Below are 25,967 nucleotides of genomic sequence, written 5' to 3' on the forward strand. Positions count from 1 at the left end.
TTCATCAGCGGCAAAAACTGCTCGTGATGGCAATCTGCACTAGGCTGTGTATATCTGCTCCTTTCACCTTCATAGTTTAGGGTGCAAAATGAAGACCAGTGTACTAAGGAAGCAATGGCACTTAAAGAAGGGGATGTTTTCAAGCAACAGCAGCTGGTAGATTGAAACATCCCCAAAATATTGCATTTCTAAAGTGTTCTTAAACATTATTCATTCACGAATCCTCAGATAAAAAAAAGCAGACTTATCTATCATACTCATACATGAATGCAAGTGAAATCTGTGATGTCACCATGAAATATTTGAGGCCCTTCACTCCCATGGTAACATTACTCAGTGGACACACACATCCACACACATCCACACACTCACGCAGCAGCAAGCCAACTTTACATGACCTGACACAGAAATAGTGGCAGAGCAGCTGAGCAGCTTCTTGGCCTTGTGTAGCAGTCTGTGATGCACGACGCACAAAACAAAACCAGAAAAACCAGCATCTCTTTATTCGCTCACATTACAAGACCTGTGGGTCCTCAGAGCCCTGGGAGGGGAGGATACAAGTGGCTTTAAATCTGAGAGCAACCGGTCGCGCACGCAGTCCTGCCAGTCGTCATCTCTGTGAACATTTGGATCTATTTGCTTTGGGAGTGGATTGTCATTGACGTCGAAGTAGTTTTTATTGCTCTCTGAGGGATTCTGAAGCGTGAAAAATGGAGCCCGGTTTGGAGCCAAGGGACGACAGAGGAAAGAGAACACCAGAAAGAAACACCAGAGAGGTAAAGTGCACAAAATTATGAGTATTTTATTTTCCCCAAAGGAAAGGTGACTTATGTTTATAAACTTTAAGAACAAAATATATTAAATAAATAAAAATTTTAACTCCTCAAGACTGTTTTTTTTTTAAGATATCACTTTTAAAAGACAGAGAAAGAAACTAAAGTGTGTGCTAATAGGCACCTGAGTGCAAATGACAGAATGTAATTGAATAGCTCATATGGGTCAAATAACTTACATGAGACATATTTATTATATTCAATACAAGTGGGACATAAAATGTGTACAGATACAAATCTACATGTGAACAAATCATAGATACAAAAAAAGAATATAATACTTCTTACTGCATGTCTAATAAAACAAACAAAAAAACTTAGATATAACTTTATCAAATGTAAAACTTTTCGGGACATGAAATGTGTCCAGATGTGGAGCTAATTACAAGGAACGGAATAGAACCGAATAGAAATGTTTTATTTGATCAGAGGTCTGGTTTGTGGCTGGTGTAATGCATGTGACAATGACGCCATCTGGTGGCTGATATATGTCACATCCAATAGAAATCATGACTTTTCGTTGTGGGAGAAGAAGGTAAAATAAATACAGCTCAGCTCTATCAAAAATTGAACATCTTCCAGAATTTGTGCAGGAATTTAAAGTGTTACATTTTGGGTATAATTAAATCTAAGTCCAGACTTCTGAGGCAGAAGAGCTCCTACTCTTCCCTCAGGCTGATTCAACCTCGCTGCCATAATGAATGCTTCAGGAAATCATTCCTGCTATTCTCTATAAATCTGTATAATAACTCTTTATTCTGATTGGTGAACAGCTGTCAAGCATCGGATCCCAAACATAATTTTGTATTATACCTTCATGGAGCTGTTTGTCATAGATTTATAGTGTACAAATTATTTATTATTCAATTTGCACTTCTCTCTTACACAGTGCTAGCTGTTTTTACTGTTTTCATGTAACTTTATTTTTTCATTCTGCGTTTTTTACAACTGTTGTAAATATGTAAATTCCTGCGCAATCTCATAGTATAAGACCCTTACTGGTAGATTCTATTCTATAGATAGATGGCCTACAATCTGTCAAAAATAAGTCCAACATATCTCTTATTAATGATGATTGAGCCAGAGAGAACATCGCAAACACAAAGTAGAAGCTGCAATCGGTTTTTGGCAAAGTGACTTTTATATCTTTTATTTATCTGGGTAAAACGTCTCTTTAAGATTAAAAGTGTGTTTTTTAAGAGAGATCTGGCCAAGAGGGCGGCTAAAGTTGTAACAAATATAACAAATATATCACAATTTTATAAGCATTTAAAAAAAAAGGACTATATTAATGATAATGTGGGTACAATAATGCAGAGATAAAAAAAATACTTCCAAAACAGATCATTTGTTTATTATATATATATAACCCCATTCATAAATCCTCTTCAATACAGTCAACTGACTAATAGCAGTAAATATATTAAACATAAAAACCCCACACATACCTGTGCTTTCCCTACTCTGTTTCCATTCTGCACAGCAGCGACTCACTTTACTGTACATCTCTGTCTTTCAGGTGTCGGACGATCTTGTATGTGCAAATCATCAGTCAGTAATGTGCAAGGTTGACCCTGATCACCTGCTCGGCCTTGTGGGCATTGTGGGCACAGTGCTCAACCTGCTGGTTGTGGTGTTAGTGTACATCTACACCCCTGTCTGATGCAACTACAAACACACCAAACAGAAGGATTTATAGCTCTTGCAAGAGTCCTGTCTTTTGATAATGTTTGTGTTACATTATTGATATTAAGGAGAATAATTTACTGGCAGTCACTTATATAAAGCCGTTGAGAGCAGCTGTAATTACAGAAGTTCAATTGCACAAAGTGACAGATGTTCCGCATATGATCTTTCTTTGCAAATTGTGTCTGCAATGTTCCCACTTTATTTCCAGATTCATTAAGAATTGTAGAGAATAATTACACTGCATTTTATTAGAAAATCAACAGGATCAAAGAACATTGCTTTTATACTGTATGGATGTTTCCTGCTTGTTTGATGTGGTTTTGTAAACTGAATTTTGCAAATAAATTTGTCTTTGCACACCAACAGAGCAGTATTCTGGTGTATATGTGCATTTATTTTTTGAAGCAAACATTCATTTTTTATATACACAGGAAGAAATAACCCAAATTTTTATTTATAGCTGCAAGCCTACTTCTTTGACCCATCACAGAGGACTGGCAAACAGCAGGGAAAGAACAGGATGTGCCTCATAAAAAAATCATCAAATAGTGACATAAAAACAGTGTTGGAGGGAACAAGTGGATCCTCTCCAGTTCTATGTAAAATATAAATCCAAGTGTAACTCTGCAAATCAAGAAATGACAGAACTATCGTAACTCCATTAACGAGGACGGCTAGCATTAGAACAGGTGTAGTGTGTGATTGTTAAATCCATGTATGTACACGTACTGCATTTTTTAGATAAAGAAGCCAGCGTGTTATTTTGTCCAGCTCACTCTGGTATTCGGAGAAAATATACCCATAACAATGATCAAACATCACAATATGTTTGTTTTGAAAGAAACAATTTAAGGTGCAGGAGCAGTAGAATTATTTAAATGATTAATGTTTATATCAGGCAATATCTGATAGCTGGTGATGATGTCAATCTTTTCAGAAACAGCCTTCAGGTCGTCCAGGATTAATCTGATGCTGTGGGACGCGTTGATGATGGCGCTCTGCGATGCATTCAGCTGTGATGTTGCACTGCGCACCTTTCACATAAAAAAAAGAAAAAGCCAGATAACTTAATATTCTGAATTTGCAGCATCTATTTAATCAGCGAGTTAACTACTAGTCAGACAAAATATTTACATCTGTTCTACTTTTTATCATTTGAAGTATCACTGTAGTATCCACGGGAGACCGTCCTCTCTCCCTTTCTCTTCGCCCTACTTCACAGACATCTACTACCTTCAGAAATTTTCTGATAACTCTACAGTAGTAGGATGTATGGGTAATAGACGGCAATGAGGAAGAGTACAGAACTGAAGAACCTTGTGACGTCGTGTAAGCAAAACCATCTGCAACTTACCTTTGCAAACAACCCTATTCCCCTTCATAGGGTCTGTGCCGAAACAGTAGAGGATGACCAACACCACGGTGCTCACATTGTCAATTAATCGGACAGAAGCCATCTATAAGGAAGGCTTCTCCCATCTCTATTTTCTCAGACGATTGAGGCCCTTTAACATCTACTGGACAAAGCTCAGGATATTTTATAAGTCTGTGGTGGCCAGTGACATCCTCTATTCTGTGGTGTGATGCAAAGTTGGTTAGAGGGTAGCGGATAATGACGGACTCAGTAAATGGATCCACCAAGACAGTAATGTTCTGAGTGTGGAGACTCTCTGATACAGGTTTTAGAAAAAAACCAGGAGGGCAGGCCAAGTTAAAGTCAATAATGGACAGTCTTTTAGCACCCTCTACATATCGCGCTTGAAGAGTCACAGGAGCATGTTCAGTAAAATACACTTTTAAGCATTATGCACCACAGAACTCCATAGGAAGTCCTTTCAACTTGTGACCATCATCCTTCATAACTTTTCCTTATGAGATTTGGACTAGTTTCACTTCTAATGTCTTCTGTAAACTGTATATAGCATTATTTGATATTTGGAATATTTGAAAAATGCAGTTTTACTTGTTTTTGTTATTGTTATTCTATTTTCTGTCTTTCACATTTATATTTCCCCCCTGGGATAATTAAGGTATTCTGATTTAAACACTGCAGCTGTAATATAATATAGACTGCATGCTGTATAGCTATGCAATTTGTATATCTAAATATCAACCTACCTCCCTGCTGGCACTGCCATAGACTTGTTGTAGTGTCTGTCCCACATCAGCATACAGTCGGCTGTTAGACTCCTGCAGCTTTTGTTGTAACAGGGTCTCACCTGAAAACAGAATTATGTGCTGAAGTTACTCAGAGCAAAACTAGATTGGTCTTTAAGTTCACTTTTAAATTTGTGACGAGACACTGTAAAGGCCCACTTCCAAATCCTCTCAAAACTGTCAAACACATCTCAGTGTTGTTAAAACAAAGCCGATACATATGAGACAACCTTGAAATTGTTAACTAGTAAGAAAAGACTAGTATGCATAGTCTTGGATTGGGTTGGCCGTACTTTCACACAATAAGCACTGGAGTTTTTATTCATCTTTACCGTGTGGCCTGTGTGAGGGGCTCGGTCTGTCTTCCACTATGGAGTGCATGTCAGGGTGGTCTCTAACTACAATTAGAGGAGGGAGGTCTCTCTTTAATATCTGAGCGCTGTCATGGCTCCCAGGAGCCTGCTCCGGGTCACCCTCGCTGTCCGTTTCAGACGCCTCCCCTGGAACCTGAAAGCATCCATAAAAAGATACAAAAAATAAATTAAAATGTAGATTCATGGCTGAATCTAAATTTTAAGTCACTGGCTGAAGTGCATAAATCACTCTCAAAACCACGCATACAGGATAACGCATGCAGGACAACCTTGGCTCCGACCGAGGGAGTCAGAGAGGTGATGTAGACTTCATCATCGGAGTCTGTTTCAGACGCTTCGCCCTGGACCACTATCGGGTACCTGCCGGCCATGACTGCGAAAACATAAACAACATCTTACTTCAGGTTTATTCAGCTAGAAATAGCAATGCCATTAAATGTGTCTTATATAATGCAGACTTCATTGGAATGAAAATAAAAGTCACAAACCTTCCCTGAAAGACCAAAACACAAATCACATGAGCAACAAGGAAGTAGCAACGGACGTTTCATGCCTATTGGACATTCAAGACATGACGTTTCAGCCCAGAATAGGATGATAGCGCTCACGAGTCTGTTTGTACATTACACCGGCGTACGTCGAAAGTTAGCGCCGGCTGGTAATAGCTTTCGGAGAAGCTGGACGTTTGTTATTACATATTACACGAAAACAACTGTTTTGTTTTATTAATAACAATTTTATCACACAATTTTGGTTGTTGTGGCACATGAAATACATATGTTTTCTCCATGTTACCAGTTTTAAGTTAGAAACTCCTAACTCCGCGTGTGTACAACTTAAGGAATGAGCTGGCCGTTATATCGAGCGCCAACCAGGAAGCGGACTTCGTGCGCTACAGTCACTTTACAGGTACTGTCAATTTACAATTTCAGCTGGTTTAATTTAGATTAAAGAAATGTATGACATACGTTAATATGATACCTCCTTCTCCAGAACTTTCCATATACGGGAGTAATAAAAAATAGTTATTTTTAGCGTGGGGGGCAGTGTTAGTGAACCGTACTAGCTGTTTGGCGCTAACCATCTTAGCTTCCGTTAAGCTGCTGCTCGGTATTTTCATATTTATTGCTGGTTTTGTCTGTTGGAGCACATTTAAGCCATCGGACTGTCACTATTGTGTGTTCACCAGGGATGGCGGACGAGACTCTGTTTGAATTTCTCCACATGGAGATCGTGTCACATGTTTACAAGGAGCAGCAATCCAGCAAAGGAACCATGGACAACAAGGTGTGTTATCGAGTTGCCTATAATGTCATGTAGTAAAACAATTTTTTCCGGTTTTAGAACACAGCTCCCCCTTATATTATAATATTGTGACATCATGTTCACAGTTTTACGTGATATACTGTTCAAATTAATCGCTTGCATTTCATCTTTTTAGGACAGAGCAGTCTGTGTTTCTGTCCTGGAAGGTATGGGCTTCAGAGTGGGACAAGGACTTATTGAGAGGTAAGTCACACATGTAAATGCTGAGTTAAGTGGAGTCTTCCTTTATAGTGAGCGTCTCATCACTTGTTTGCTCTTTCTAGGTTGACCAGGGACTCTCCCAGCTTTAAGGATGAATTGGATATAATGAAATTTATCTGTAAAGACTTCTGGACTAAGGTGTTTAGGAGACAGGTGGACAACCTCAGAACAAATCATCAGGTAAAATGTTACACCATGCAGTATGTTACTACCAAATTAGTAAGTAGGTTTTGTGTAGTGTTTGTTCAAGCTTCAGTTATATATCCTGTAACAGACGTTTTTGGCCTTCACAACAGGAAATTTGATCTCTTGTGAAACAGAGACTTTGCAATGCATCACTGTTTGTAGTGGATGATTACTGTGATGAAGAACATAAACGTCTCTAAAAGGTTTAGTGTCAAAGTTGACTTAAACGTGTCCTGTTGATTTTTCTTGTAAATAAACAAAAGCGCTTGAGAGTTAACAAAGGCCTTAGATGGATTTCTTTCTCTGAAAAATTCTCTATCTTTTACTTTCATGTCTATCCGCTATTGTTGCAACTTTAAAACCCTAAACATTGAACATTTTGTTACAGTGCAGTTTTCTGTTGGGTCCTTGTATTCATATGGATGTTAAATTGAACTCTTAAATCTTAGGAACCTTTCCCAGCAATCAGGAAATACAATCACATGTATTGCTGGTTAAATTGAGTTATCTTTTAATATAATGTCTTGTTTATTTTCCACACCAGGGGACCTATGTTCTGCAGGATAACAAGTTTAATTTGCTGACCCAGCTGTCCAATGGAAAGCAGTACCTTGATCAGGCTCCTAAGGTTAGAATAGTCACAGACACACTCATGTTCCTGCATTCCTAAAGACTACATATAGAACAAGTATCACTAGGTGCTTAAGGGTTTGTATTTTGGCATACAGCCAACAAAACCTGAATGTCATAATGCAATAGAGACTAATTTGTGTGTGTGTGTCTCAGTACCTTGCTTTTTCATGTGGTGTGGTGAGAGGAGCCCTATCTAATCTGGGTTTGGAGAGTGTGGTAACAGCTGAGGTCTCCGTCATGCCATCCTGTAAGTGCTTTGTGAAAACATAATTATTTTACTGTAAGGAAAAGTTAGTCAGACTAACATGCTTATTACCTTTCAGTCAACCATTGTTACTGTACTTGTGAGCTTCTGTTAGGTCTGGTTTAATTAGATTTATAATGTACACATAACTAGCAGTTCTAGTCTTGAGCTACCCCTCATTTCTTCATATTTTGCTTGGAAAATGGGAAATAGCTGCAGCAAAACCTGTGCAAACATACATGGAAATAAAGCGAAAACACAGTTTGTGCAGTAGCAAAGTCAAAGTTTGGCATGACCAACTCTTTTAGGCAAGCTTGCTTGTAACTTCTTTATGTAAGTAGTCTCCAGGAATAGTTCTCCAGGCTTCTTGAAAGACATTCAAAACTCAAGGGGGAGATACTACCAGCTGGTGATGTGTGAATTAAAAATGTTTTATTTTTATTTTTATTTTTTTATGTCAAACTGTGTTATTTTGAACACTTTTTTGTAGATTAAGCCAAAGAAACTGGATTAAATTGAGTTTTTACGACAGCCTGCTAGTAACAGAGTGTCGAATAATACAATTTCAAGTCTTTCCCAAGCTGTTATGTGTAGACACAACACAGATTCATCTGTTGAGTTAGGTGCTATTTTTATGCTTGAATGAGTCACAGGTCACTTTTAAGTAGCTTAACAAACAAAAAACATTCCTTTGTAAGATCTTGAGAAACAACTATATTGTGCAAGACAACTTCAAAAGATTACAAGAAAGTCTGTCTAATTGGAAGGAAAATATAAAGAAATGAGGAGTGGCTCAAGACTTTTGCATAGTCCTGTACCTTAAAGGACAGTACAGATGGATAATATTTTATGCATTTTTATCTTCTCAGGTAAGTTTCAGGTGGTCATCCAGAAGTTGCCCTAATCTTCTGCCCACATGGTGCCAAAAGAGAAAATAATGGTTCCTGTTTTCCCACTGATGAGTGAAGCCATAAAGCGAATCAAACATCCACAAAAGGGTCCAGCAGGACTGCTGACGTTCTGCTGACCACCAGGTACAACTGATTGGTAAAAACAGGTAGCCAGGGCTCAAATATAAATCCTTTTGGATACTGATTCTGGTTTTGAAGGTTTTTGCTTATTTTACATTCTCAACTCAAGTTATTTTTTTATCTGCTAAGCACTGGCTTCCAACTGAATACTATGAAGTTAAAGTGAATGTGTAGTTATTAACAGGATATGTATTCTTTGTAATGTGTTGCAGTGCTTAGTCTGAAAATTGGAAAAAGTTTAAAAAACAAAAATACTACAGGAGGACAATCCGCATAAGTCAAGAGAAAACATCTTTGTGGATGGCATTTAATGCAATCTTACATCTGGCTGATTGCATTCATTATTCAGTGCTTACTGTTCTTTACAGAAAAAGCTGTATCCAATTCCTGGTGCTTCGCTCTGGTTTTTAGTTTTGACTTCAGGAGAGAAGTCTTTCATGTAGTAGTGGGAATCACTTAGACTTTTTCTAAGGCAAAATGCAAATCTAGAATAATACACTGGTAGAAATATTTGAGTTTCTTCAAGTTATGTGAATGTAATACGTTTCTAGAACAATAATTTGTACAATTTTTCCAAGTGGAATGATACGAGCTTATTTGTTGTTCTATGTAGTGGTCTCACATTTAAGAGTGGAGTAGACTTGAATGTATTTCTATGTTATTTTTCATCATGATGGATGTGTTTTCTCTTGTTAGAGCATTGATATTTAAATGTGACATTTTTCCTGGAATTTAGTAAGTAAGCTGTAAAACATGTTGGGGTTTACAATGAAAGTTAATCATACAGTTGTCAGGCAGTTGGATAATATTTATTATTTATTCTTTTTTTCCCCCCCGACTAAACCACTTTGTTGAATGGATTTAAAATGCTGTGACAAGAAAACAACAAAACAAGGTTTGTTAAACATAAAATGTAAGACCATAAAATGATCACTTCTCTGGGAAAGGCTGTTACTGTTGCTGCCACTAGGGGGACACATACAGCTGTTATCCGGTTGTTCAGTCTGACGTCACTAGCCCTGTCTGGGCCTAAACTCCGCTGCAGGTCCATATATCAAACGATCACTGTGGCATTACTGAGAGTTGAAAAACTGTCTAAAGTCTTTCATCTTTAATAAATTGATCAGCGTTCTGCTCTACCAGGTGTAACAATTGAGTTTAACATCTAGGCATCCATAAAAATGGAATTTATGACATTTAACAGAGTTAAAGTTAGGAAGTTAGCTCGCTAGCTTCTATCTAAATACAATATAGCATGTCCTGACTGCGGGGTTTTGGAAACAAATGAAAACGTACAGCTCTGCTATCACTTCCAACACAAATGAAAACAGAAAGCTAAAACAGCTGTGACGTTTGTAGGGTTACTGAAGTTTGGCTAGCTGGTATATAATGATTTGCTACGTGACCGCTAGCGACTCAGCTATGTTAGCATAATATAAACAAGCTAACTTTTTTTCCACTCGATAAAAGTTAACGTGAGTGTTCTCGGTGGTCAGGAACAAATGTAATCGCATGGCAGGATGCTGTAAAAGGACCAAACTTCAGCCAGGAGAACAACTGAGATAATCCATCCACAATACGAGGTAGTTCATTCATATACTGCTGCATGGGCTGGGCTGTAGCTACATCCTAAGGTTTTAAAAACTGAGCTTAAATAAATGATTAGTGGTAATAAAAGCCGAGGGAGGTCAACAGTGATCACTGACTGTTTTAGGAGCTTTTTGAGATTATATAGAAGAAAATACATAACATTAAACATGTTAACAACACAAAAGCCATATTAAACGCAGACTACTTTAGGCCCGGAAGTAGGATTCGTCACGTCATCACTTAACAATCGGATTACAATATGTCTGATACTTTGAGTTTAGATTCACCATGTTGTTGAGGTATGTCCAGAATCTTGTTGTCCGTTCTGTCTTTTTCAAGTAATTTCTTCAGATTTGGCTATGCAGACCCCCCCAAGTGTTGAGGTCATCACAGTTACTTTCATCAGTTCTTCAAATAACATTGGTGTAATTATTCCATGATACCTGACCCATATATAAATTTAGTTCTTTTTTTTTTTTCCTTTTTTAATTTATGATAGAAAACATTTGAACATTTCCATTTAAGAAAAAAAAAAAAAGACTTGAAGTTGACAATTACAGCTTATATCAAGGCTTTTTCATGTGAAAGGTAAAAGAAAAAGATAGGAAGTGGTTTTACTCTGCTCTACTTCTTAAGCATTAAGATTAGTCTATACTTTTAATAACAAAAAGATCAACCTTAACTTGAAGCCTTGTTTGCCTATACCTCCAAGGTTGGTCAAAACACAAGTTGGTACAGTTTTTGATATGGCACAACACTGACATTATTGCACATGTTGTGGTTTTCATCTGGTTCTGTTTCTGTCTCCAATCTAAGGAAAATACCTCCTGTTGTGTTCCAGTATTTCACTGCCTTTGGTGGGAAAATTTTGCTCAATAAAGGTCTTTACATACAACTTTGTTTCCCTTCGGTGTGTCTGGCTCAAGCTTGGGCTTTCAGAGGTTGTAGTGTTGATTCTAATTTCCACAACTGTTCATACTGCTGTGACAGCAGTTATTCTGGAAAAACATCTGGTCTGATGAGTCTCAGTTTCTGCTGTAACATTTAGATGGTAGTGCTGGAATTTGGCATGAAAGCATGGATCCATCCTGCCTTGTATTATTGGTTCAGTATGTTTGTAGCGTAGTAATGTTGTTAAGATCTTTAAATCATCTTAAACTCAAATTGTACTCAAATGGCCTCCACATTGCCCAGATTTCAAACCAATAGAGCACCTTTGGGATGTGTTAGGACAAGAGATTTATGTAATGAATGTGCACATCTGCAGCAGCAGTGTGATGCTATCATGTCAACATGCAGTGAACTCTCTGGAATGTTTTCACCACCTTCCTGAATCTATGCTATTAAGAATTAAGGCTAACGTGGGTCTAACCCAGTACTAATAAGGTGTAACTAATGAGTTGGCCAGTGAGCGTATGTTCTTGACTCTCTTGTCTTTGGCACTTGTAACTGGGTTATCTTCTTATTTTGGAGGCCCTAAAGATAAGGGTACTTGAATGAGCTTAAAATTCCAAAAAAATAAAAAGCTAAATAAGGTCACTGCTTATAAGTATGCTGCCTTTCGACCCTTGCTGTGCATCTTAGGTAATAGCAACCTGAGTGAAGGGCTGGACGTGAAAGAAAAAAAACAGACATTGAGTTAGATGTCTGCATAAATGTGTAGCATCTGCCTACTGCCCACTCTTTTGCCTATTTGTTGCAACTCATTAAACACTTAGTCCAAATACCATTTGGAAAGAAGGGGGGAGCAGAAGGATGGATTACAGAAAAAAAAGACGAGGAGGGGGTCGAATTGTAGAAAGTTGAAGGAGACTGAGAGAGTGGGCTTTAGGAAAATTAGATGGAGAGAGAATGAAGAGCCTCAACAGGAGGCTGAAGGGTGAAAAGTGGAAAGGAGAAGTTTATTAGAGGCTGAGGGAGGCAGAAAAGAGAAAGATGGAGGGGGCGTGATGATGAGGAGAGGAAAGAGTGAGCGTGAGAGAAGTACCTTGCGTCTGTACATAAATGCCTGAAACAAGGAGTGAGGGAATCTGAGACTGGCTCTCAGGACGGTGAGCAACAGCCGTTTTGTGCCGCGCCACACGGCTTGGCCTCCCTTCCTCCTGCTCTACCTCGCATCACAATGTCACCAAATGCGGTCACAAAGAAGAACGGTGAATGCGAGCGGAAGAAAAGGAGGGGGTGTGTTCATGGCTGGAGAAAAGAAAGGAGGTGTTGGGGGGGTGTGCAAGTTAAACCAGCATTCGTATTCCTAAACTGATGACTTGCTACAATTCAGCTACACTGTCCACACGAACCGACTGAAGTCTTTTGTTGTGTGAGAAGCTGCGAGAGAACCTGTTTCAGTTTATTTGAAATAAGTACAAGAAAACTAAAACATCACCAGCTGCAATTTAAAATCTGTGTTTAACTCCCTAAAATGTGTACTATGTATTGATTCAAAGTCAAATATGGTTCAAAGCAATCTAAGTAAGCTGTGTCACTTCCATGCGTCCACAAAGAAGTGTGAAGGTATTTTTTTCTGTTTTTATTATTATTATCATTACATCTCACAAACGCAAAAGGCCGCGTTTTACTTCATCTGAGAAACCTAAAAACATATGTTGCTGCTTTTAATCTGTATGATCTTACATGATGACACCCGCTTTCATCCTCTCATACTGCCCTCCCTTTATTTTCTTCATCTCCACTTTTCTTCTTCCCCTTTTATCACTTTTCTGTCGTCACACCAGCGCATTCAACTTCCTCCACTCAAGCATGGTATGAGTAAGACTCTCACAGCCATATGTTGACCTGCGGTGGACCTGAATACAGCCATCTGCCTGTCTTTCCTATGTCCCACAGGGCAACCGGGAGAATATCTATAGAACACAATGCCTACACACACACACAGCAGATGCATGCCTCTAAACCCTTCACGGCCACTAATCACTACCAGACAGCCGGCCCATCTCATGTTAAGTGACAAAATAATAGCCCTTGTGTGTGTGCATGACAGAGAGATTCCTTGAGTATCAGGGGTGAGTACGCATCTTAAGCCCTGAAATCATATTTTAATTTTTTTAATCAAGCCCGCCTTTTTGTAAAGTGTTTTTGTCAGATTGTCTTATATCAGGAACTGTTGCATTGCACTCCAATTAAACTGGTATAGAGGGGGCAGGAGGTGAAAAGGAAGGGAGATGTAAGTAACCACAAAGTGAGGGATGTGGGATGGAATCAGGGAAGGCAGAAAGGAAATAAGCGGAAACTGAAGATTGGTAAGATTAAACCCCAAACAAAAGACATCTCATCTTTACATGAAATTTTAGTGACACTGCTCCACACTCCCACATTCACACCCCACTGTCGTATTACCCTCGACCGCAGTGGCCGGGACAGCCATGACTGCACTGCCAAACTCGCTTAAATCCATTTTGATTTGCAAATTTGCTGCCAGAAACACACTGCTGCACCTGAACTTCGAGGATGCGAGAGACCACAGTGCTTTCCTCATTTTTAACCCCGAGACTTTGCTTCAGACTCCAGCAGCCACTGAGTTTTTAAAATCCACAAGTATCACTTTTCCCTTTAAGAAGCGAAGGCTAAGCTTTGTAGGGAAAATAAAAAGCCAAGACTTTTCCTGGATTTCAAAGGCTCTCATCAGTATTGCTTTCACACTCTTCACCTTGAGACTACATCACAGAATACTTCTTAATCCTGGAAGTATAGGGAATACTTGTGTAGTGTAAACTACTGCATGAATACTTTAAAGGTTAGCCATCTAGAGGAAATAAACTTGAGATGAGCTTCATGAATGAGGTTTAGAGCTCAAATGGAATTATTTTATTGTATAGATACGGTTAACCTCAACGGCACAGGTCACTGGGGAAATGTGATAAACGAAAAGCAGAAATGACAGTTCACTGGTTTCCTGCACCTAAAACCTTACATCCTGTGAGCCTTTTTGCCAACGCTACATTAACGCCAGCATAGTATATATTTAAAAAAAAAAAAAAAAAACCAAACCCCCCCACCACCACCCTTTCTCCTTTTAAACATCTGCATTATTCAATAAAAGCAGTTTGCACATCAAATGTTAAAATCTTCACTTTTTACCTGCAGGTGGCAAACAGAAGTCAAAGAAAGACAGTTAAAAAAAACAAAACAAAAAACAAACTCCTTTATTTCCAGTACAAAAAAGCAAAATATATTAAACTTGATGCAAGCATTAACAACTCAAAAGTCCTCTATAAATATGTTAAAAATAAATTAAAGAAATTAATTTACTAAAGATCATCTTTACCACTAAACAGGCCTTAAACACGCTGATGAAAAAGTTTTTGTTTTTAAATAGACCAACTACATCATTAACACAGAAAAAAACAAAACAAACAGCCAAGTAACATTTTCTAAAACACTAAGCACACATACCTCTAACCCTACAGTAGGCTGACTCTAGCTTCGTAAGGCAAAAAAAGAAAAAAAAAAGAAAAAAGAAAAAAAGACCTGGGAGCATATTACGCATGCATGTGACCAGGATACTTTTCAGTCTTAACAACAAAGGCATCAACAGAAAAGAGAAAAAAAAAGATTAATACTGAATAACAGAGAGATGGAGTGACGGAGTGAGAGTCTCACTTTACAAAAACTTACTGGGAATGTTTGTGTTTGAGATAAAAAACAAACAAACAAAAACAACAAAGAAAACCCCGAACACTTCAGCACCACAAACGACAACTTCTCAGAAAATAGTCACCTGGCTTCAAGCTCTGACCTCATCATTTCATATCGAACTAATTGGCTAGCTCCCGGCATGGATATTCAGCGCCTGGTACCTTGTGCTTTCCCAACCGTGCAATATGAACCCATATGCACCCAAGCTCTCCTGACTGAGTCACTTTTCACTCTGCTGCAGAGTGGTTTAAATTTGGCAAATTGACACTTGACTGCTTGAGGTTTGTCAATAATGCACAAGAACCCAAAAAGCATCTGCAGTAGCCGCAGAAACGCAACGCCTCCACTCACACTAGCTTACTCTCCTGATATAAAAGAAGACTCTCACCCCATGCTCGCATCTCTCCAAACACAGCAGCAAATCTTGGTTCAACAACGTAACAAGACCTGGTAAATAACACTACAGGTATACATTGTTTAAAAACGTAACATTCAGATTCGAGGCCAGCGATCTAAACACAGCCCCCAGATGGTACAACCACAAGAGGGAAGGGCGAAAAACAAAAACACTACTTCACGAGCTTATAAACATTACATAAACAATACAGTGTACATTAGATGGAAGAACTCCTAAACATACCGTCACATCGTGTTTGTCCTACTGAAACGAACGAGCAACAAACAGATGTCTTTGGCTTTCTCACATTCTTTAGATCTGTCGCAGTATGCTGACAGGAGGAAATTAAATTCACACTGTGATTACAAAATTCTTTGTTGGACTTTGCCATCCTAGCATATCATTTTGATAAAGCTTCAAAAGGTTTTTAAGGACACCATTAAAACATCTGTTTTTTAGATATACCGTTTTGGTGAATCCGCCACATACAAACTGGAGTTTTAGCATCACTGTGCCTTGTGCAAATGACAGTGGCGTGCAGTGTGACAGCGTGTTAGGTCACCCAGTCGTTTTTTCACACAGAATGCTAAAAATGTCTTAGTTGTCAGTCAGTGTGTGAGCGGGGAGTGTGCGTTTAAGGGTCTGTGTTCTTAAGTATGGCTACGTGCGCAGTGGATATTCTGCATATGGATACTCATGTACACATGTTCCAGCAATCTGCAGCTTAAAGGCAGAACCCAGTGGCATCCTCAGGAAGAGAGAGCTGACTGAAAACTAACAGACGTTTGCCGTTAGCTTCGTTAATGCCACCAGATGATTCGGAGCCGCTCAGTGAACCAGCAGAGCTGATCCCATCCTGGTCCTGGTCTGAGAGAGAAGTGTGGGACAGGGATCTAACACCAAGTGGCCCTGAAAGGACCCCCGCAGCACTGGGACTCTGCTGTAAAGAAGGGGAGCTCGTTGGAGATAACCCACTCGGAGAATAGCCGGAGTCAGGGGAGGGCATGAATGGAGACCTGGGATCGGGACCCACGGGAGGATGGTGCTGCTGAGCGGGGGAGGCCTCAAAGGCAGAGTCCATTTCTAGAAAGGCATGGGAGAGAAGATCAGTAATGTCTGCGCAGGAAGGAGAAGAGGCCGTTGGTGGGCATGTGAATGAGGTGGTGGCAAGAGAAACATGAGGAGTGAGGGCAGACTGAAAGGCCTGGTGGGGAGCTGAGGGAAACCCAGAGAAGCTGAAACTCTGCCGGATAAGACGTGGCCGATGGGAGCGGGAGGAGGAGGTGGAGGGCAGCTGCTGAGGAAGGCTTGAGGAGGAAGAACGAGAGAATGAAAGTTTTTCTTCCTCGCTGTTGTGAACAAAGTGACAGCGGATCCCATAGGGGCAGAAGCCGATGGTATGAAACGTACGGCACAGCTCAGTTTTATATTTTGGATGTCTGTTTAGATCACGTAGCTCTTCTGGTCCATGGGCAAACTGGCACTTCCCCCCATACTTGCACAAGCCGTTCTCGGTGAAAGACCGACACAGTTCGGTTTTATAGCGCGACGACGAAGAGGAGGCAGACACAGACGAGGAGGAACTGGTGTTCAGTGTGGCGGAGCTGATGTCACTTTGGGAGGATTTTGTGCCTGTCACAGGCCAGCCTAGACTTGCTCTTGTTGCACCACTGGTCTCTACCATGCTGAGAGAGCGCTGGGAAAAGAAGCCTGGCTTCTCCCACTGCGTGGAATTACCAAGCTGGGAAAGTAGATCACTCTCTGATTGCTGTCCCCGTTGGTTGGAGGTCAGAAGTGCACTGTCCGAAGCATTAGTGGGCAGGCAAGACAGGGAGGAGAGGGAAAATGAAGTGTTTCGACATGGCTCGCCGATGTAACCTGGTGTTCTCATGGCCAGACTTAGGGATGGCACTGTTCTGTTCGGCTCCCTCAGATTGAGATTCAGTAAATGCTGTATTTAAAAAAAAAAAAGTCCACATCATTAGCCTGTACAAGCTACTATTAGTATTCAGCAATTTTAAAACTTATACATCTGCTAACTAGTTTATGCCAGTTTATGTTAGACATTAATATATGTTTTTGTTACTACCACTAAACACTAAAGGTTACATCTTCTGCTCTATTTGCACATTTCTGTTAAATGTTTTCATTGGAAATATTTTGAGTCAGGTGCCCTGATAGATTCAAGCATCAAGAACCAAGTTTCGGGGGTGGGGAGGTACTGGGCATTTGTATACAAGTACATAAAAAGCACACTTTTTCAACTTGTGTCGTCAAAATAAATTTTTGACACATCGATCCATCCATATGCTTATTTTGTGCTGCATTGTACTGGCACGACAAATTCAGATATTTTAGATTCAAATCTGTAATACGTAGCGTCACCCCTCTTTCCGTTTGATTTTTGGATTCGTCCATCTAAACCTAAGGAACAAACAAAAAAAAAAACCTTCAAGACACGTTTTTTGCTCTGATAACTAAGACGAGCTATACAATGTTTCCATTCAGTGCACGGAATAAAATGCGCAATGTTAACTTTAACAACAAACAAACAAAAGTATTACAAAACTTTTTTTCCACTTCGAGCAAGTTTAGGACCTCTACACTTCAACACAGCTCTAACTGGGGACTTTAGTCTGTTAGCCATGACTTTTGTGACTTAACTTGTTGGGGTTATGTGTATAAATAAGATGCTTTACTGGCGAACTGTCTATCGAAGAAGCTATTAGCACGAAAACAGAGACCTTTAATAATTAATGACGTTAATTAACCGGCGTTGAGAGAAAATCACAAACTAGGCTCGATAATGAAATCGATAATTTCATGGGCCCAAGTTGCGATGGACTACAACAACTTGCTTTCTGGCAACTTAACGTCTGGTCAGAGTTAACTTTCAGGTTACAGAACAGTCAAAAGACAGACGAAGAGTCTTAAAAGAGAAAGCCTGACACATTTTATCCACTAAAGCAGACTCGAAAAGATAACATGGAGACCGCAAACTCCGTAACAGCGCAGCTAGCAGGCTAGCACCCTCCTCCTCTCCCCGACCTAGCCAACTTTCGCTCTCCGCTAAACTTTCTTTTGCGCTCTTATGGGGGTTTGGTTTACCTTGCACATCATTTCTTCCAGCTCAGCAAACTGGTTCAGGGGATAAGATGGCATTTTGCTGAGCTATCAAAACCTTCGTCCGATCCCGTCTGCCCCTGCCGCGATAGACGTGGGCAACTCGCTGGCATGAGATGGTCAGAAGTTTCTAGTTATGTATGGGTGCTAAACAAGCCCAAGACCCGGACCACGTGTGGATTTAAAACCTAGCACCACTGTTGGCCACTCCCACGCCTCTGTGGATTCTGCAAAAAGTTGTTTTTCCACATCCTGCGGTTCTAAAGAAGGATGAGAATGAGAGATTATATGCAATAAATAAATAAATAAATACATTTATTTACTATAAGTTGAAAATTGATTATAAGATTGTATAATATGCATTATCTATCGCCTAGCTTCACTGATTTGGGAAAAACACAATATATAGGCTAGATTTCTTAGTTTTGCGTATTTCATAGCTTTTTTTAATAGTTCTTTTTTTTAACTGCTCTTTCTTCTCTTCTCTTCTCTTCTCTTCTCTTCTCTTCTCCATGTACCTCTGTCTTTCACTATCCCTCTTGTTCATTTCAGCAGACAGTCTGGGGTTCACCACAATGAATGGGCATTCTGAGGATATTTACAACTGGGGGTCCAACCAAAAAGAAAAAAAAAAAAGAATTTAAGAAATAGTAGGAAAGCTGTAGCTTGATGATCCGGGCATGACCACAAGCTTAGAAAGCTGTAAATAGATAGGCTATCCTACAAAAAACAAATGTTAATATTTAATTGGTTTAATAATTAAATCTGTTAATTGTGGAAAGTAGAACACCTGAAGACAATATTTGAAAGAAGAGATTGTTCCGCTTTATACCAGGAAATTTATATAACCAATATATTGGTTTAAAAATAAAGAACAGATTGTTGTATTCACCCTGTCTTTTTTGTACATTTTTTTTCAAATGTTAGTAATTTACTAATTTGCTAACACTGTATTTTCCTTATAGTGAATATGTGGTTTTATGACATCTCTAGTTCATTGGTACACAAGGGCTGGCCTTTTGAGTTTACTTTGATCAGACAACTGTTACACCGTTCTCTTGAAATACTTGTTTTCAGTTGATGCATAGTAGGAAATGAAAATGCAGGCAGATGGTTTCTTTTGCAGATGTGCTGCTTCTGACTCATAACTAGAAAAGGCCATTTCAAGGACAAAACAAAGAAACAGAAAACTGAGGCACTAAATGTGGATAAGGAGAAAAGTGGAGACAGTCTAACCCTATGACACAGACAAGAAGGAACGAAGGCGTTGATTTCAAAGGTGAAGACAGATGTGTGAAAAATTCCACTGCAGAGCAGAGCCTTGAGATGATTAGTCCCACTCTCTCGCACACACACACACACACACACACACACACACACACACACACACACACACACACACACACACACACACAAAACAACAGGTTTAGTCCCTTTACCTTTACAAAGACAGGGAGTCTAAACCTTACCTTAGACACTACAATCATAAATTCAAGCCCTTCTGTCAACAGTAAGACAAGTCAGTCCTCACAAAGACAAAACATCAAGAACACGCAAGCACAAACACATCTGCCAGGACTTCGGCTGTCACACCTCGTACCAATTTTGACTGCATTCTTAAGCAAGCAAACTGTTGGCTGCAACCTTAGTGAGCTGCTTTCAGTTTCTTCTGCAACTGATTCTGATTAGGACTTTTAAGTTTACCTTAGAATAGGTTCATTTGTGGCATCAGTGAAAATTCTTGAGTTCATTTGTAAGTTTAAACAAGTGGTATTAACAACCCAATGATATCCAGCCCACATGAAATCCCTGCAGGACCAGAGGAACATCTTAAAAGGTTGACAAAAATGACTCAGTCTGCCTCAGAAGTTCTTGAGTCCAAGTTGTAGCTCTGAGTCCCTTTTGAAAGATGAGTTCAGCTGAGAACAAAGCCTGCCGAAAAGCTTTGTTTTGCTCCAGCCAAGTGGTCACCATTAAGTGTGTGTTTTTTGTGTGCGAACGTGTTTGTGTGTGTTTGACAGAGGATTTCAATCTATTCCACCCCCAGTGAGCTGTAATGGTACAGGCCCACTCTACAGTCTGAAGGTTGGGGGTTTACTCAACATAAGTAATAAACTGCACATTATTTGTGACTTTTCCTTTCCCGTAGAAAGCAAATGAATTGGCTGCTTTTGCACAGAATTGCTATTAAACAGTATGATAATAAACTGTGTGTGTGCCCACACAGATTCTTAAATCTCACGTACCACATTGTAAGTAATATGTATGTCTTTCACCCTTCAAAAGTTGTAGATCGCTTTGCAATTTTTGGCAAATTCATAGCGATTTCTAGTTTTGTGATTCGGTGTAATTCTGAGTTATGTCCCTGCTTTTGTTGTGATGCTTTATTAGCAGATATTTTAGAAGTAATGTCCAAACATACATGGACAAGAGTATTGGTCCATACCTCTTAATCTTTGCATTCAGGTGTTTTCAGTGCCATTGCCATAGGGAAAGAATTGGTTATTATACAGAGTTCAATAAATCTGAGTGTAATACTGTAACAGGGTGCCAGCACTGCAAGTAGTCAGTTAATGAAATTTCTTCACCCATAGATATTCGTCCATCATCTTTAACTGGTTATTCCAAAGTGTGTTTGAACCACAGCAGAGTGCAGACCATGTAAAGTTACAGAACATGGTGTAAAAGCCACCAATGCTTTGCTTATTCAGTAACTACAGAGTGCCAAACTTCCTCTGGAGTTAACGTCAGCATAAAAACTGAGCCGGGGAACTTCATGCCATGGGCTTTCATGGCCAAGCAGATCCTATAGGTCGATTTGGCAACACTGTCATAACCACCAGACTGCTACCATTGCCAAATATTGTCTCCTGCCGCTATTGTCTCGGTGCACTTTGTCATCGCATGAACTAAAATCCTTTAACACATTAACAATATTTTTTAATTTGGGCTACTAAATTTGGCAAATCAAATATATGAGTGGTGACTCCTTCTTAAGGAAGCACCACTCACACATTTGATTTGGCAATTGTTTACACTGGATGGCCTTGCTGATTCAACCTCCAAGCGGTCCAGGGATCTTTTGCTTCCTAGGCGAATGTGTAAACTGCTACACTATAAATTTACCGCAACTTGCTGTGATGCTTTAAATTTATAAGATGCACAGTAAGGGCATGAAAATGAACTTTTAGATGCACAATGATTATAGTGTGTATTGTCCCGGGATAAAACAAAACCAGTGCTAATGCAGCTGTGTGTCTTCAACAGAAAGTGACATTAGAAGTTGCTCTAATTAGTTCTACATCTTAAGAGGTGGGCACTGTGTGTGTGTGTGTGTTTACCTCCTCTGACACTGTAAACAACAAACCATTAGCACGATGTCAGCAACACAAGTTCCTTGAGGTAATTTGTTAATTTGGCAAACAAATGCTATAAGCTGGCTATTTGGTTAGCAAGTTCAGTTTACTTCTGTGAAGAAACTAAATCTTTGGGCTGAGTTGGGGATTACTGGCAGTGGGGGTTAAAGGAGAGGGGGAGGGGAGGAGAAAGGAGGTGAGAGATTTGAAAGGGAGTTCTTGCTTCTTGTTGAGTCCAGCTGGGCTGGAGGGCCTTTGGAGCACAATGAGCTCAATGAGCTGCAGAACCAACTAACAAACTAATGGCCCGCCCTCTGTGACTACAGCCATGCACACACACACACACACACACACACACACACACACACACACACACACACACACAGTGTGGAAATAACAGAGCAAGGTGAATGTGTGGGATAGAAGGGCTGGGTAGGGGGAAAGAGATGGATGCAGGAGGGGGGAGAGGAGACGATGAAGGGGCAGGATTGGGGTTATTTAGAAGAAACAGGGGAAATGAGAGAGAGAGAGAGAAGGCAATAAAGGATGGAAAGTAGAGATTGTTTTGTCGAGGCTGGATCTGCAGCGAGGTTCATCCAGAGATTTGGGATTATTCCACCAGGTGCATAAAAATGTGCCACAGGATGCATTCTGTTGCTTGGTCACGTAATCTTTCAGCACTGGAGTAATTAGTCATCATGAAAGCTTGTGATTATTCAACATCTACTAGATATTAGAACAGGTTTCCAGAGGTTGTATTGCCTGAGATATTTGAATTTAGGCTATACTGCACGCCAAGTCTAATAAGATGTTTCCAGGGAAATGATGTAAAAACAATTCATGTTTTCTGATATATTTAACAAACCCCTTGATGATCAAACAATATTGGTTTTCAGTGAGTAGGAAGGACGTCTAAGAGCTGTCTGCGGGTTATAAGAACTGAATGGAAGGTTGAGTAGGAGGTAGATAGTAGAGCTGACTAATCCATAATTACAACATCACCATTGGATGTGAGTGGATTTCCTGATTAAAACAACTGCATTACACTGACGTCTGTGCGCATGCACTTTTGTGCTTGTGTGTGCTCCTACAACCTCTACACACTCGCACACTCAGCCTATTGAAAAACTCATGATTAAGTGAAGTCATTCCTCCACAGCCCCACACAGCCTCCTTCAGATAAGAGGCTACAACTACTAGTGGAAAAAAATAAAGGGAAGGGAGGAGGGGTTTGTAGACCTGATGAACATCTGCTCCCATTTTTCTCCCCCTTTTTCACCCCCACCCCACCTCGCCACCCTCCCATTTTCACAATGTAACCCCCTGCATCACTTGCTTGTGTGCGCGTGTTTGTGTGTGTGCATTTGTGATTGTGATTACAGAGAGCCTTTTGGTTTGCGCGCACACACACACACACACACACACACACACACACACACACACACACACACACACACAGAATTACCACACAGTTGGGTTCTACTAAGAGGTCAAAGGTCAGAATCTAAACTTTGACCTCTGACATCACACCCTCCCTCTCTACCTCTCCCATCCGCTGGAATTCACTCGTGTGCATACAATTAGGAAGCAAGAGTTAGGAAGCAAGAGAAGAAGGATGGAGAAAGTTTAGTAACAAGATAACAGCACACATGTCTGCACAAACAATGAGTGAGGGTGGAGAGTTCAGATGCAAGTTCTTTGAACTTCTTTGTTTTCAGGGAAAGTAGGAAGGAAAATTAGTCAGCTGTGTTTGTATTTGTATGTACACAAGCAGTACCACTAGCATACAAACTGAGGCATATCATGTGACAGAGGTCTGCAAACAGTGATGTCACAATCTTTGCCCTTTAACTGGTGCACTTTTCAGTGCATTGGGATTTACTAGTTCCAGGCAAAGGAACTTTTATTACCACAATACAATATTACATGTCAGATCTGACTCATGTTAATGTTTTTAACCGCAGTACTGTAGCTGCACTATACCTCCTGTCTCATTATAGTTTTCATTTGTTCTTACAGTTTTATTGTTATTTATTATTATTATTCCTGTTTTTGCCTTTTGATCTGTGTTGGTTGTCTTTAGAATAAGATCTAAAATGCTGTGTTAATTAATAATATTCAAGTTGTATGAAATAGCAAGACAGAGGTATCTGTGGTGATCTGTTGCACACTTAGTCTCACTCATTCCAAAGTAACTTAACATGAATTGATTTTACTATCACCTCAGTAGCATTAGCTGTGCGCCCTGTTACATGTAGAATCTGTAAACTTGTGTGATGATCCCATTGTTTGGAAAGTTGCAGAGACAGGAGGGCAATTTGATATTTACCTACCATAAGCTTGCTGGTGTTTGCTGACGGCTGCAGAAGTAAAGAATAACTGCATACCAGTTATACCAGACTGATAACTGATATTACCCTCAATACTCGCACATTAAATCAGACTGATTATATGGGATGATAATACAAAAGGTCTCAAAAAATCTTTTTAATTATTATAATCTCAAGATTACACCTGTACTCGAATGTGATCCGTAAAGACTCCATACAATAGTGTAGCTTTGTTTTATATGATTTATTTGCCAGAAAAGAAACAAATGATGAAAGTTCGTAGGTTAAGCTATGCCCTTGTGACAGATTGTTCCAGTAACATGAATGAAAAAGTTGTGGAATCTTATATTTCGCAACAGGGTTAGAATTTGTTTATGCAGCTTCTTCTGCTATTTCACCAGAAGGGGGAGATGTTGCACTATTTCCAAGTTGGTGTTGGTGGACTGCAAACTGAGTGCATTAGATTACTTTGGCTAAATCAGTTTCGATATAGAGTATAGAACATGACTCATGTACAATCCATAAGCTGGCAGATGTTATTCCTTATATAATACTTGTTTAAAAGTCTGCATATACTATTTCAATGACTCAAACACGCAGTTTTCTGATAAACACAATGAAAAGGCCATAGCAGGAAACTAAGGCTGCTGAGTTCACACAGAGACTGACAGAAAGGGGAACTTGTACCTGGAAACCCTCCAGACATCAATATGTGTATGGGTGTGTGTGCATGTGTGTGTGCATGTTACACAGCCCCTATGAACCCAAAGCAAAACAAACAGCTAAATCTTTGTTTCGATAACAGAGGGGTGGTTTATCACTCTGTGTATTTGTCGGTCTAATGTGTAACCAGAAGAAACAGCAGTGAGTTAAAATATGGTCCATTCAGGAAGCAGTCTTGAGCAGCTTCTCATTTCTTATAATATTTTGCCTCCAAGGAGCCAGGGTTTCTTGTTTAGTTTTTTTCCCCCACAATGGTCTTGAGCAATAGCCAAGCATGAAGAAGAGACTGGGGTATGTTAAATTACACAAGAACTGGATTGAAAGTCTTTGGCAACAGGTCTTACAGATTAATGATTCAGAATCAGAAATTTTTGGTTCAAATTGTTGTTAATACGCACAGAGTAATTTAGAAAAGGGTACATTGGGAAGCGTCTACAGTCATCTATAAAAAACAGTCAAGGCTTTGTCATTGTTTGGGACTGCATTGCAGCGACTGGTGTTGACGATCAAAATTGATGGAATTATAAATGCAGAAACGTACTGTCAGAGTTTGATTCAGAATGCAGTACTGAGTCAAAGAGTCTGAATGGCAACAGCTTAATTTTTCAGCTTGACAAAGATCCCAAACACACTGCCAATGCAGGAAAAGCATACCTGGATAGAAAAACACACAGTATTGAACAGCATTGGTCATCGATTGGCCTCCCTAGAGTCTGGACCTCAACATTATTGAAGCAGTGTGTGTGACAGAGAACAGAAGATAAGGCCCTCAACATCCAAAGACGAGCTTTAAGTGTCCTTCAAGAAGCGTGGAGAACTATTCCTGAAGACTTAAAGAAATTACAAGAAAGCTGCCTAAGAGAGTTCAGGCTGTGTTGAAGAAAAAGATAGTGAAAATATTGAATTTGTACAAACTGTATTCCTGCCGTATCTCTATCTACAGGGTGGGCCATTTATATGGATACACCGTAATAACATGGGAATGGTTGGGGATATTAAAGTCCTGTTTGTGCCACATTCGTATATGTGAGGGGGCAAACTCCTCAAGATGGGTGGTGACCATGGTGGCCATTTAGAAATCGGCCATCAACTTTTGTTTTTTCAATAGGAAGAGGGCCATG

General features: G+C 39.7%; 3 protein-coding genes across 3 annotated transcripts; 1 reads left to right on the plus strand and 2 right to left on the minus strand.

Annotated features, from left to right (window-relative positions):
* Positions 1-2,854: 2,854 nt before the first annotated feature.
* On the minus strand, positions 2,855-5,607 carry bloc1s3 (biogenesis of lysosomal organelles complex-1, subunit 3). The gene is made up of 5 exons (XM_005720756.1): positions 5,542-5,607; positions 5,323-5,426; positions 5,012-5,186; positions 4,641-4,741; positions 2,855-3,556 (listed from the first exon to the last, which is right to left on the minus strand). Exons 2-5 carry the CDS (start codon positions 5,422-5,424, stop codon positions 3,371-3,373), a joined length of 564 nt encoding a protein of 187 aa, XP_005720813.1. The 5' UTR covers positions 5,425-5,426; positions 5,542-5,607; the 3' UTR covers positions 2,855-3,370.
* An 89-nt stretch (positions 5,608-5,696) lies between these two features.
* trappc6bl (trafficking protein particle complex subunit 6B, like) lies at positions 5,697-9,463 on the plus strand. The gene is made up of 7 exons (XM_005720758.1): positions 5,697-5,962; positions 6,243-6,340; positions 6,495-6,562; positions 6,643-6,760; positions 7,311-7,394; positions 7,553-7,646; positions 8,513-9,463. Exons 2-7 carry the CDS (start codon positions 6,245-6,247, stop codon positions 8,545-8,547), a joined length of 495 nt encoding a protein of 164 aa, XP_005720815.1. The 5' UTR covers positions 5,697-5,962; positions 6,243-6,244; the 3' UTR covers positions 8,548-9,463.
* A 4,831-nt stretch (positions 9,464-14,294) lies between these two features.
* On the minus strand, positions 14,295-18,650 carry LOC102206797 (zinc finger protein 36, C3H1 type-like 1). The gene is made up of 2 exons (XM_005720759.1): positions 18,423-18,650; positions 14,295-17,265 (listed from the first exon to the last, which is right to left on the minus strand). The coding sequence occupies exons 1-2, from the start codon at positions 18,474-18,476 to the stop codon at positions 16,039-16,041; spliced, it is 1,281 nt and encodes a 426-aa protein (XP_005720816.1). The 5' UTR covers positions 18,477-18,650; the 3' UTR covers positions 14,295-16,038.
* Between the last annotated feature and the right edge of the window lie 7,317 nt (positions 18,651-25,967).

This window comes from Pundamilia nyererei, unplaced genomic scaffold, assembly GCF_000239375.1.
Source record: "Pundamilia nyererei isolate P.nyererei 1_Seehausen unplaced genomic scaffold, PunNye1.0 scaffold00003, whole genome shotgun sequence".
NCBI lineage: Eukaryota > Metazoa > Chordata > Actinopteri > Cichliformes > Cichlidae > Pundamilia > Pundamilia nyererei.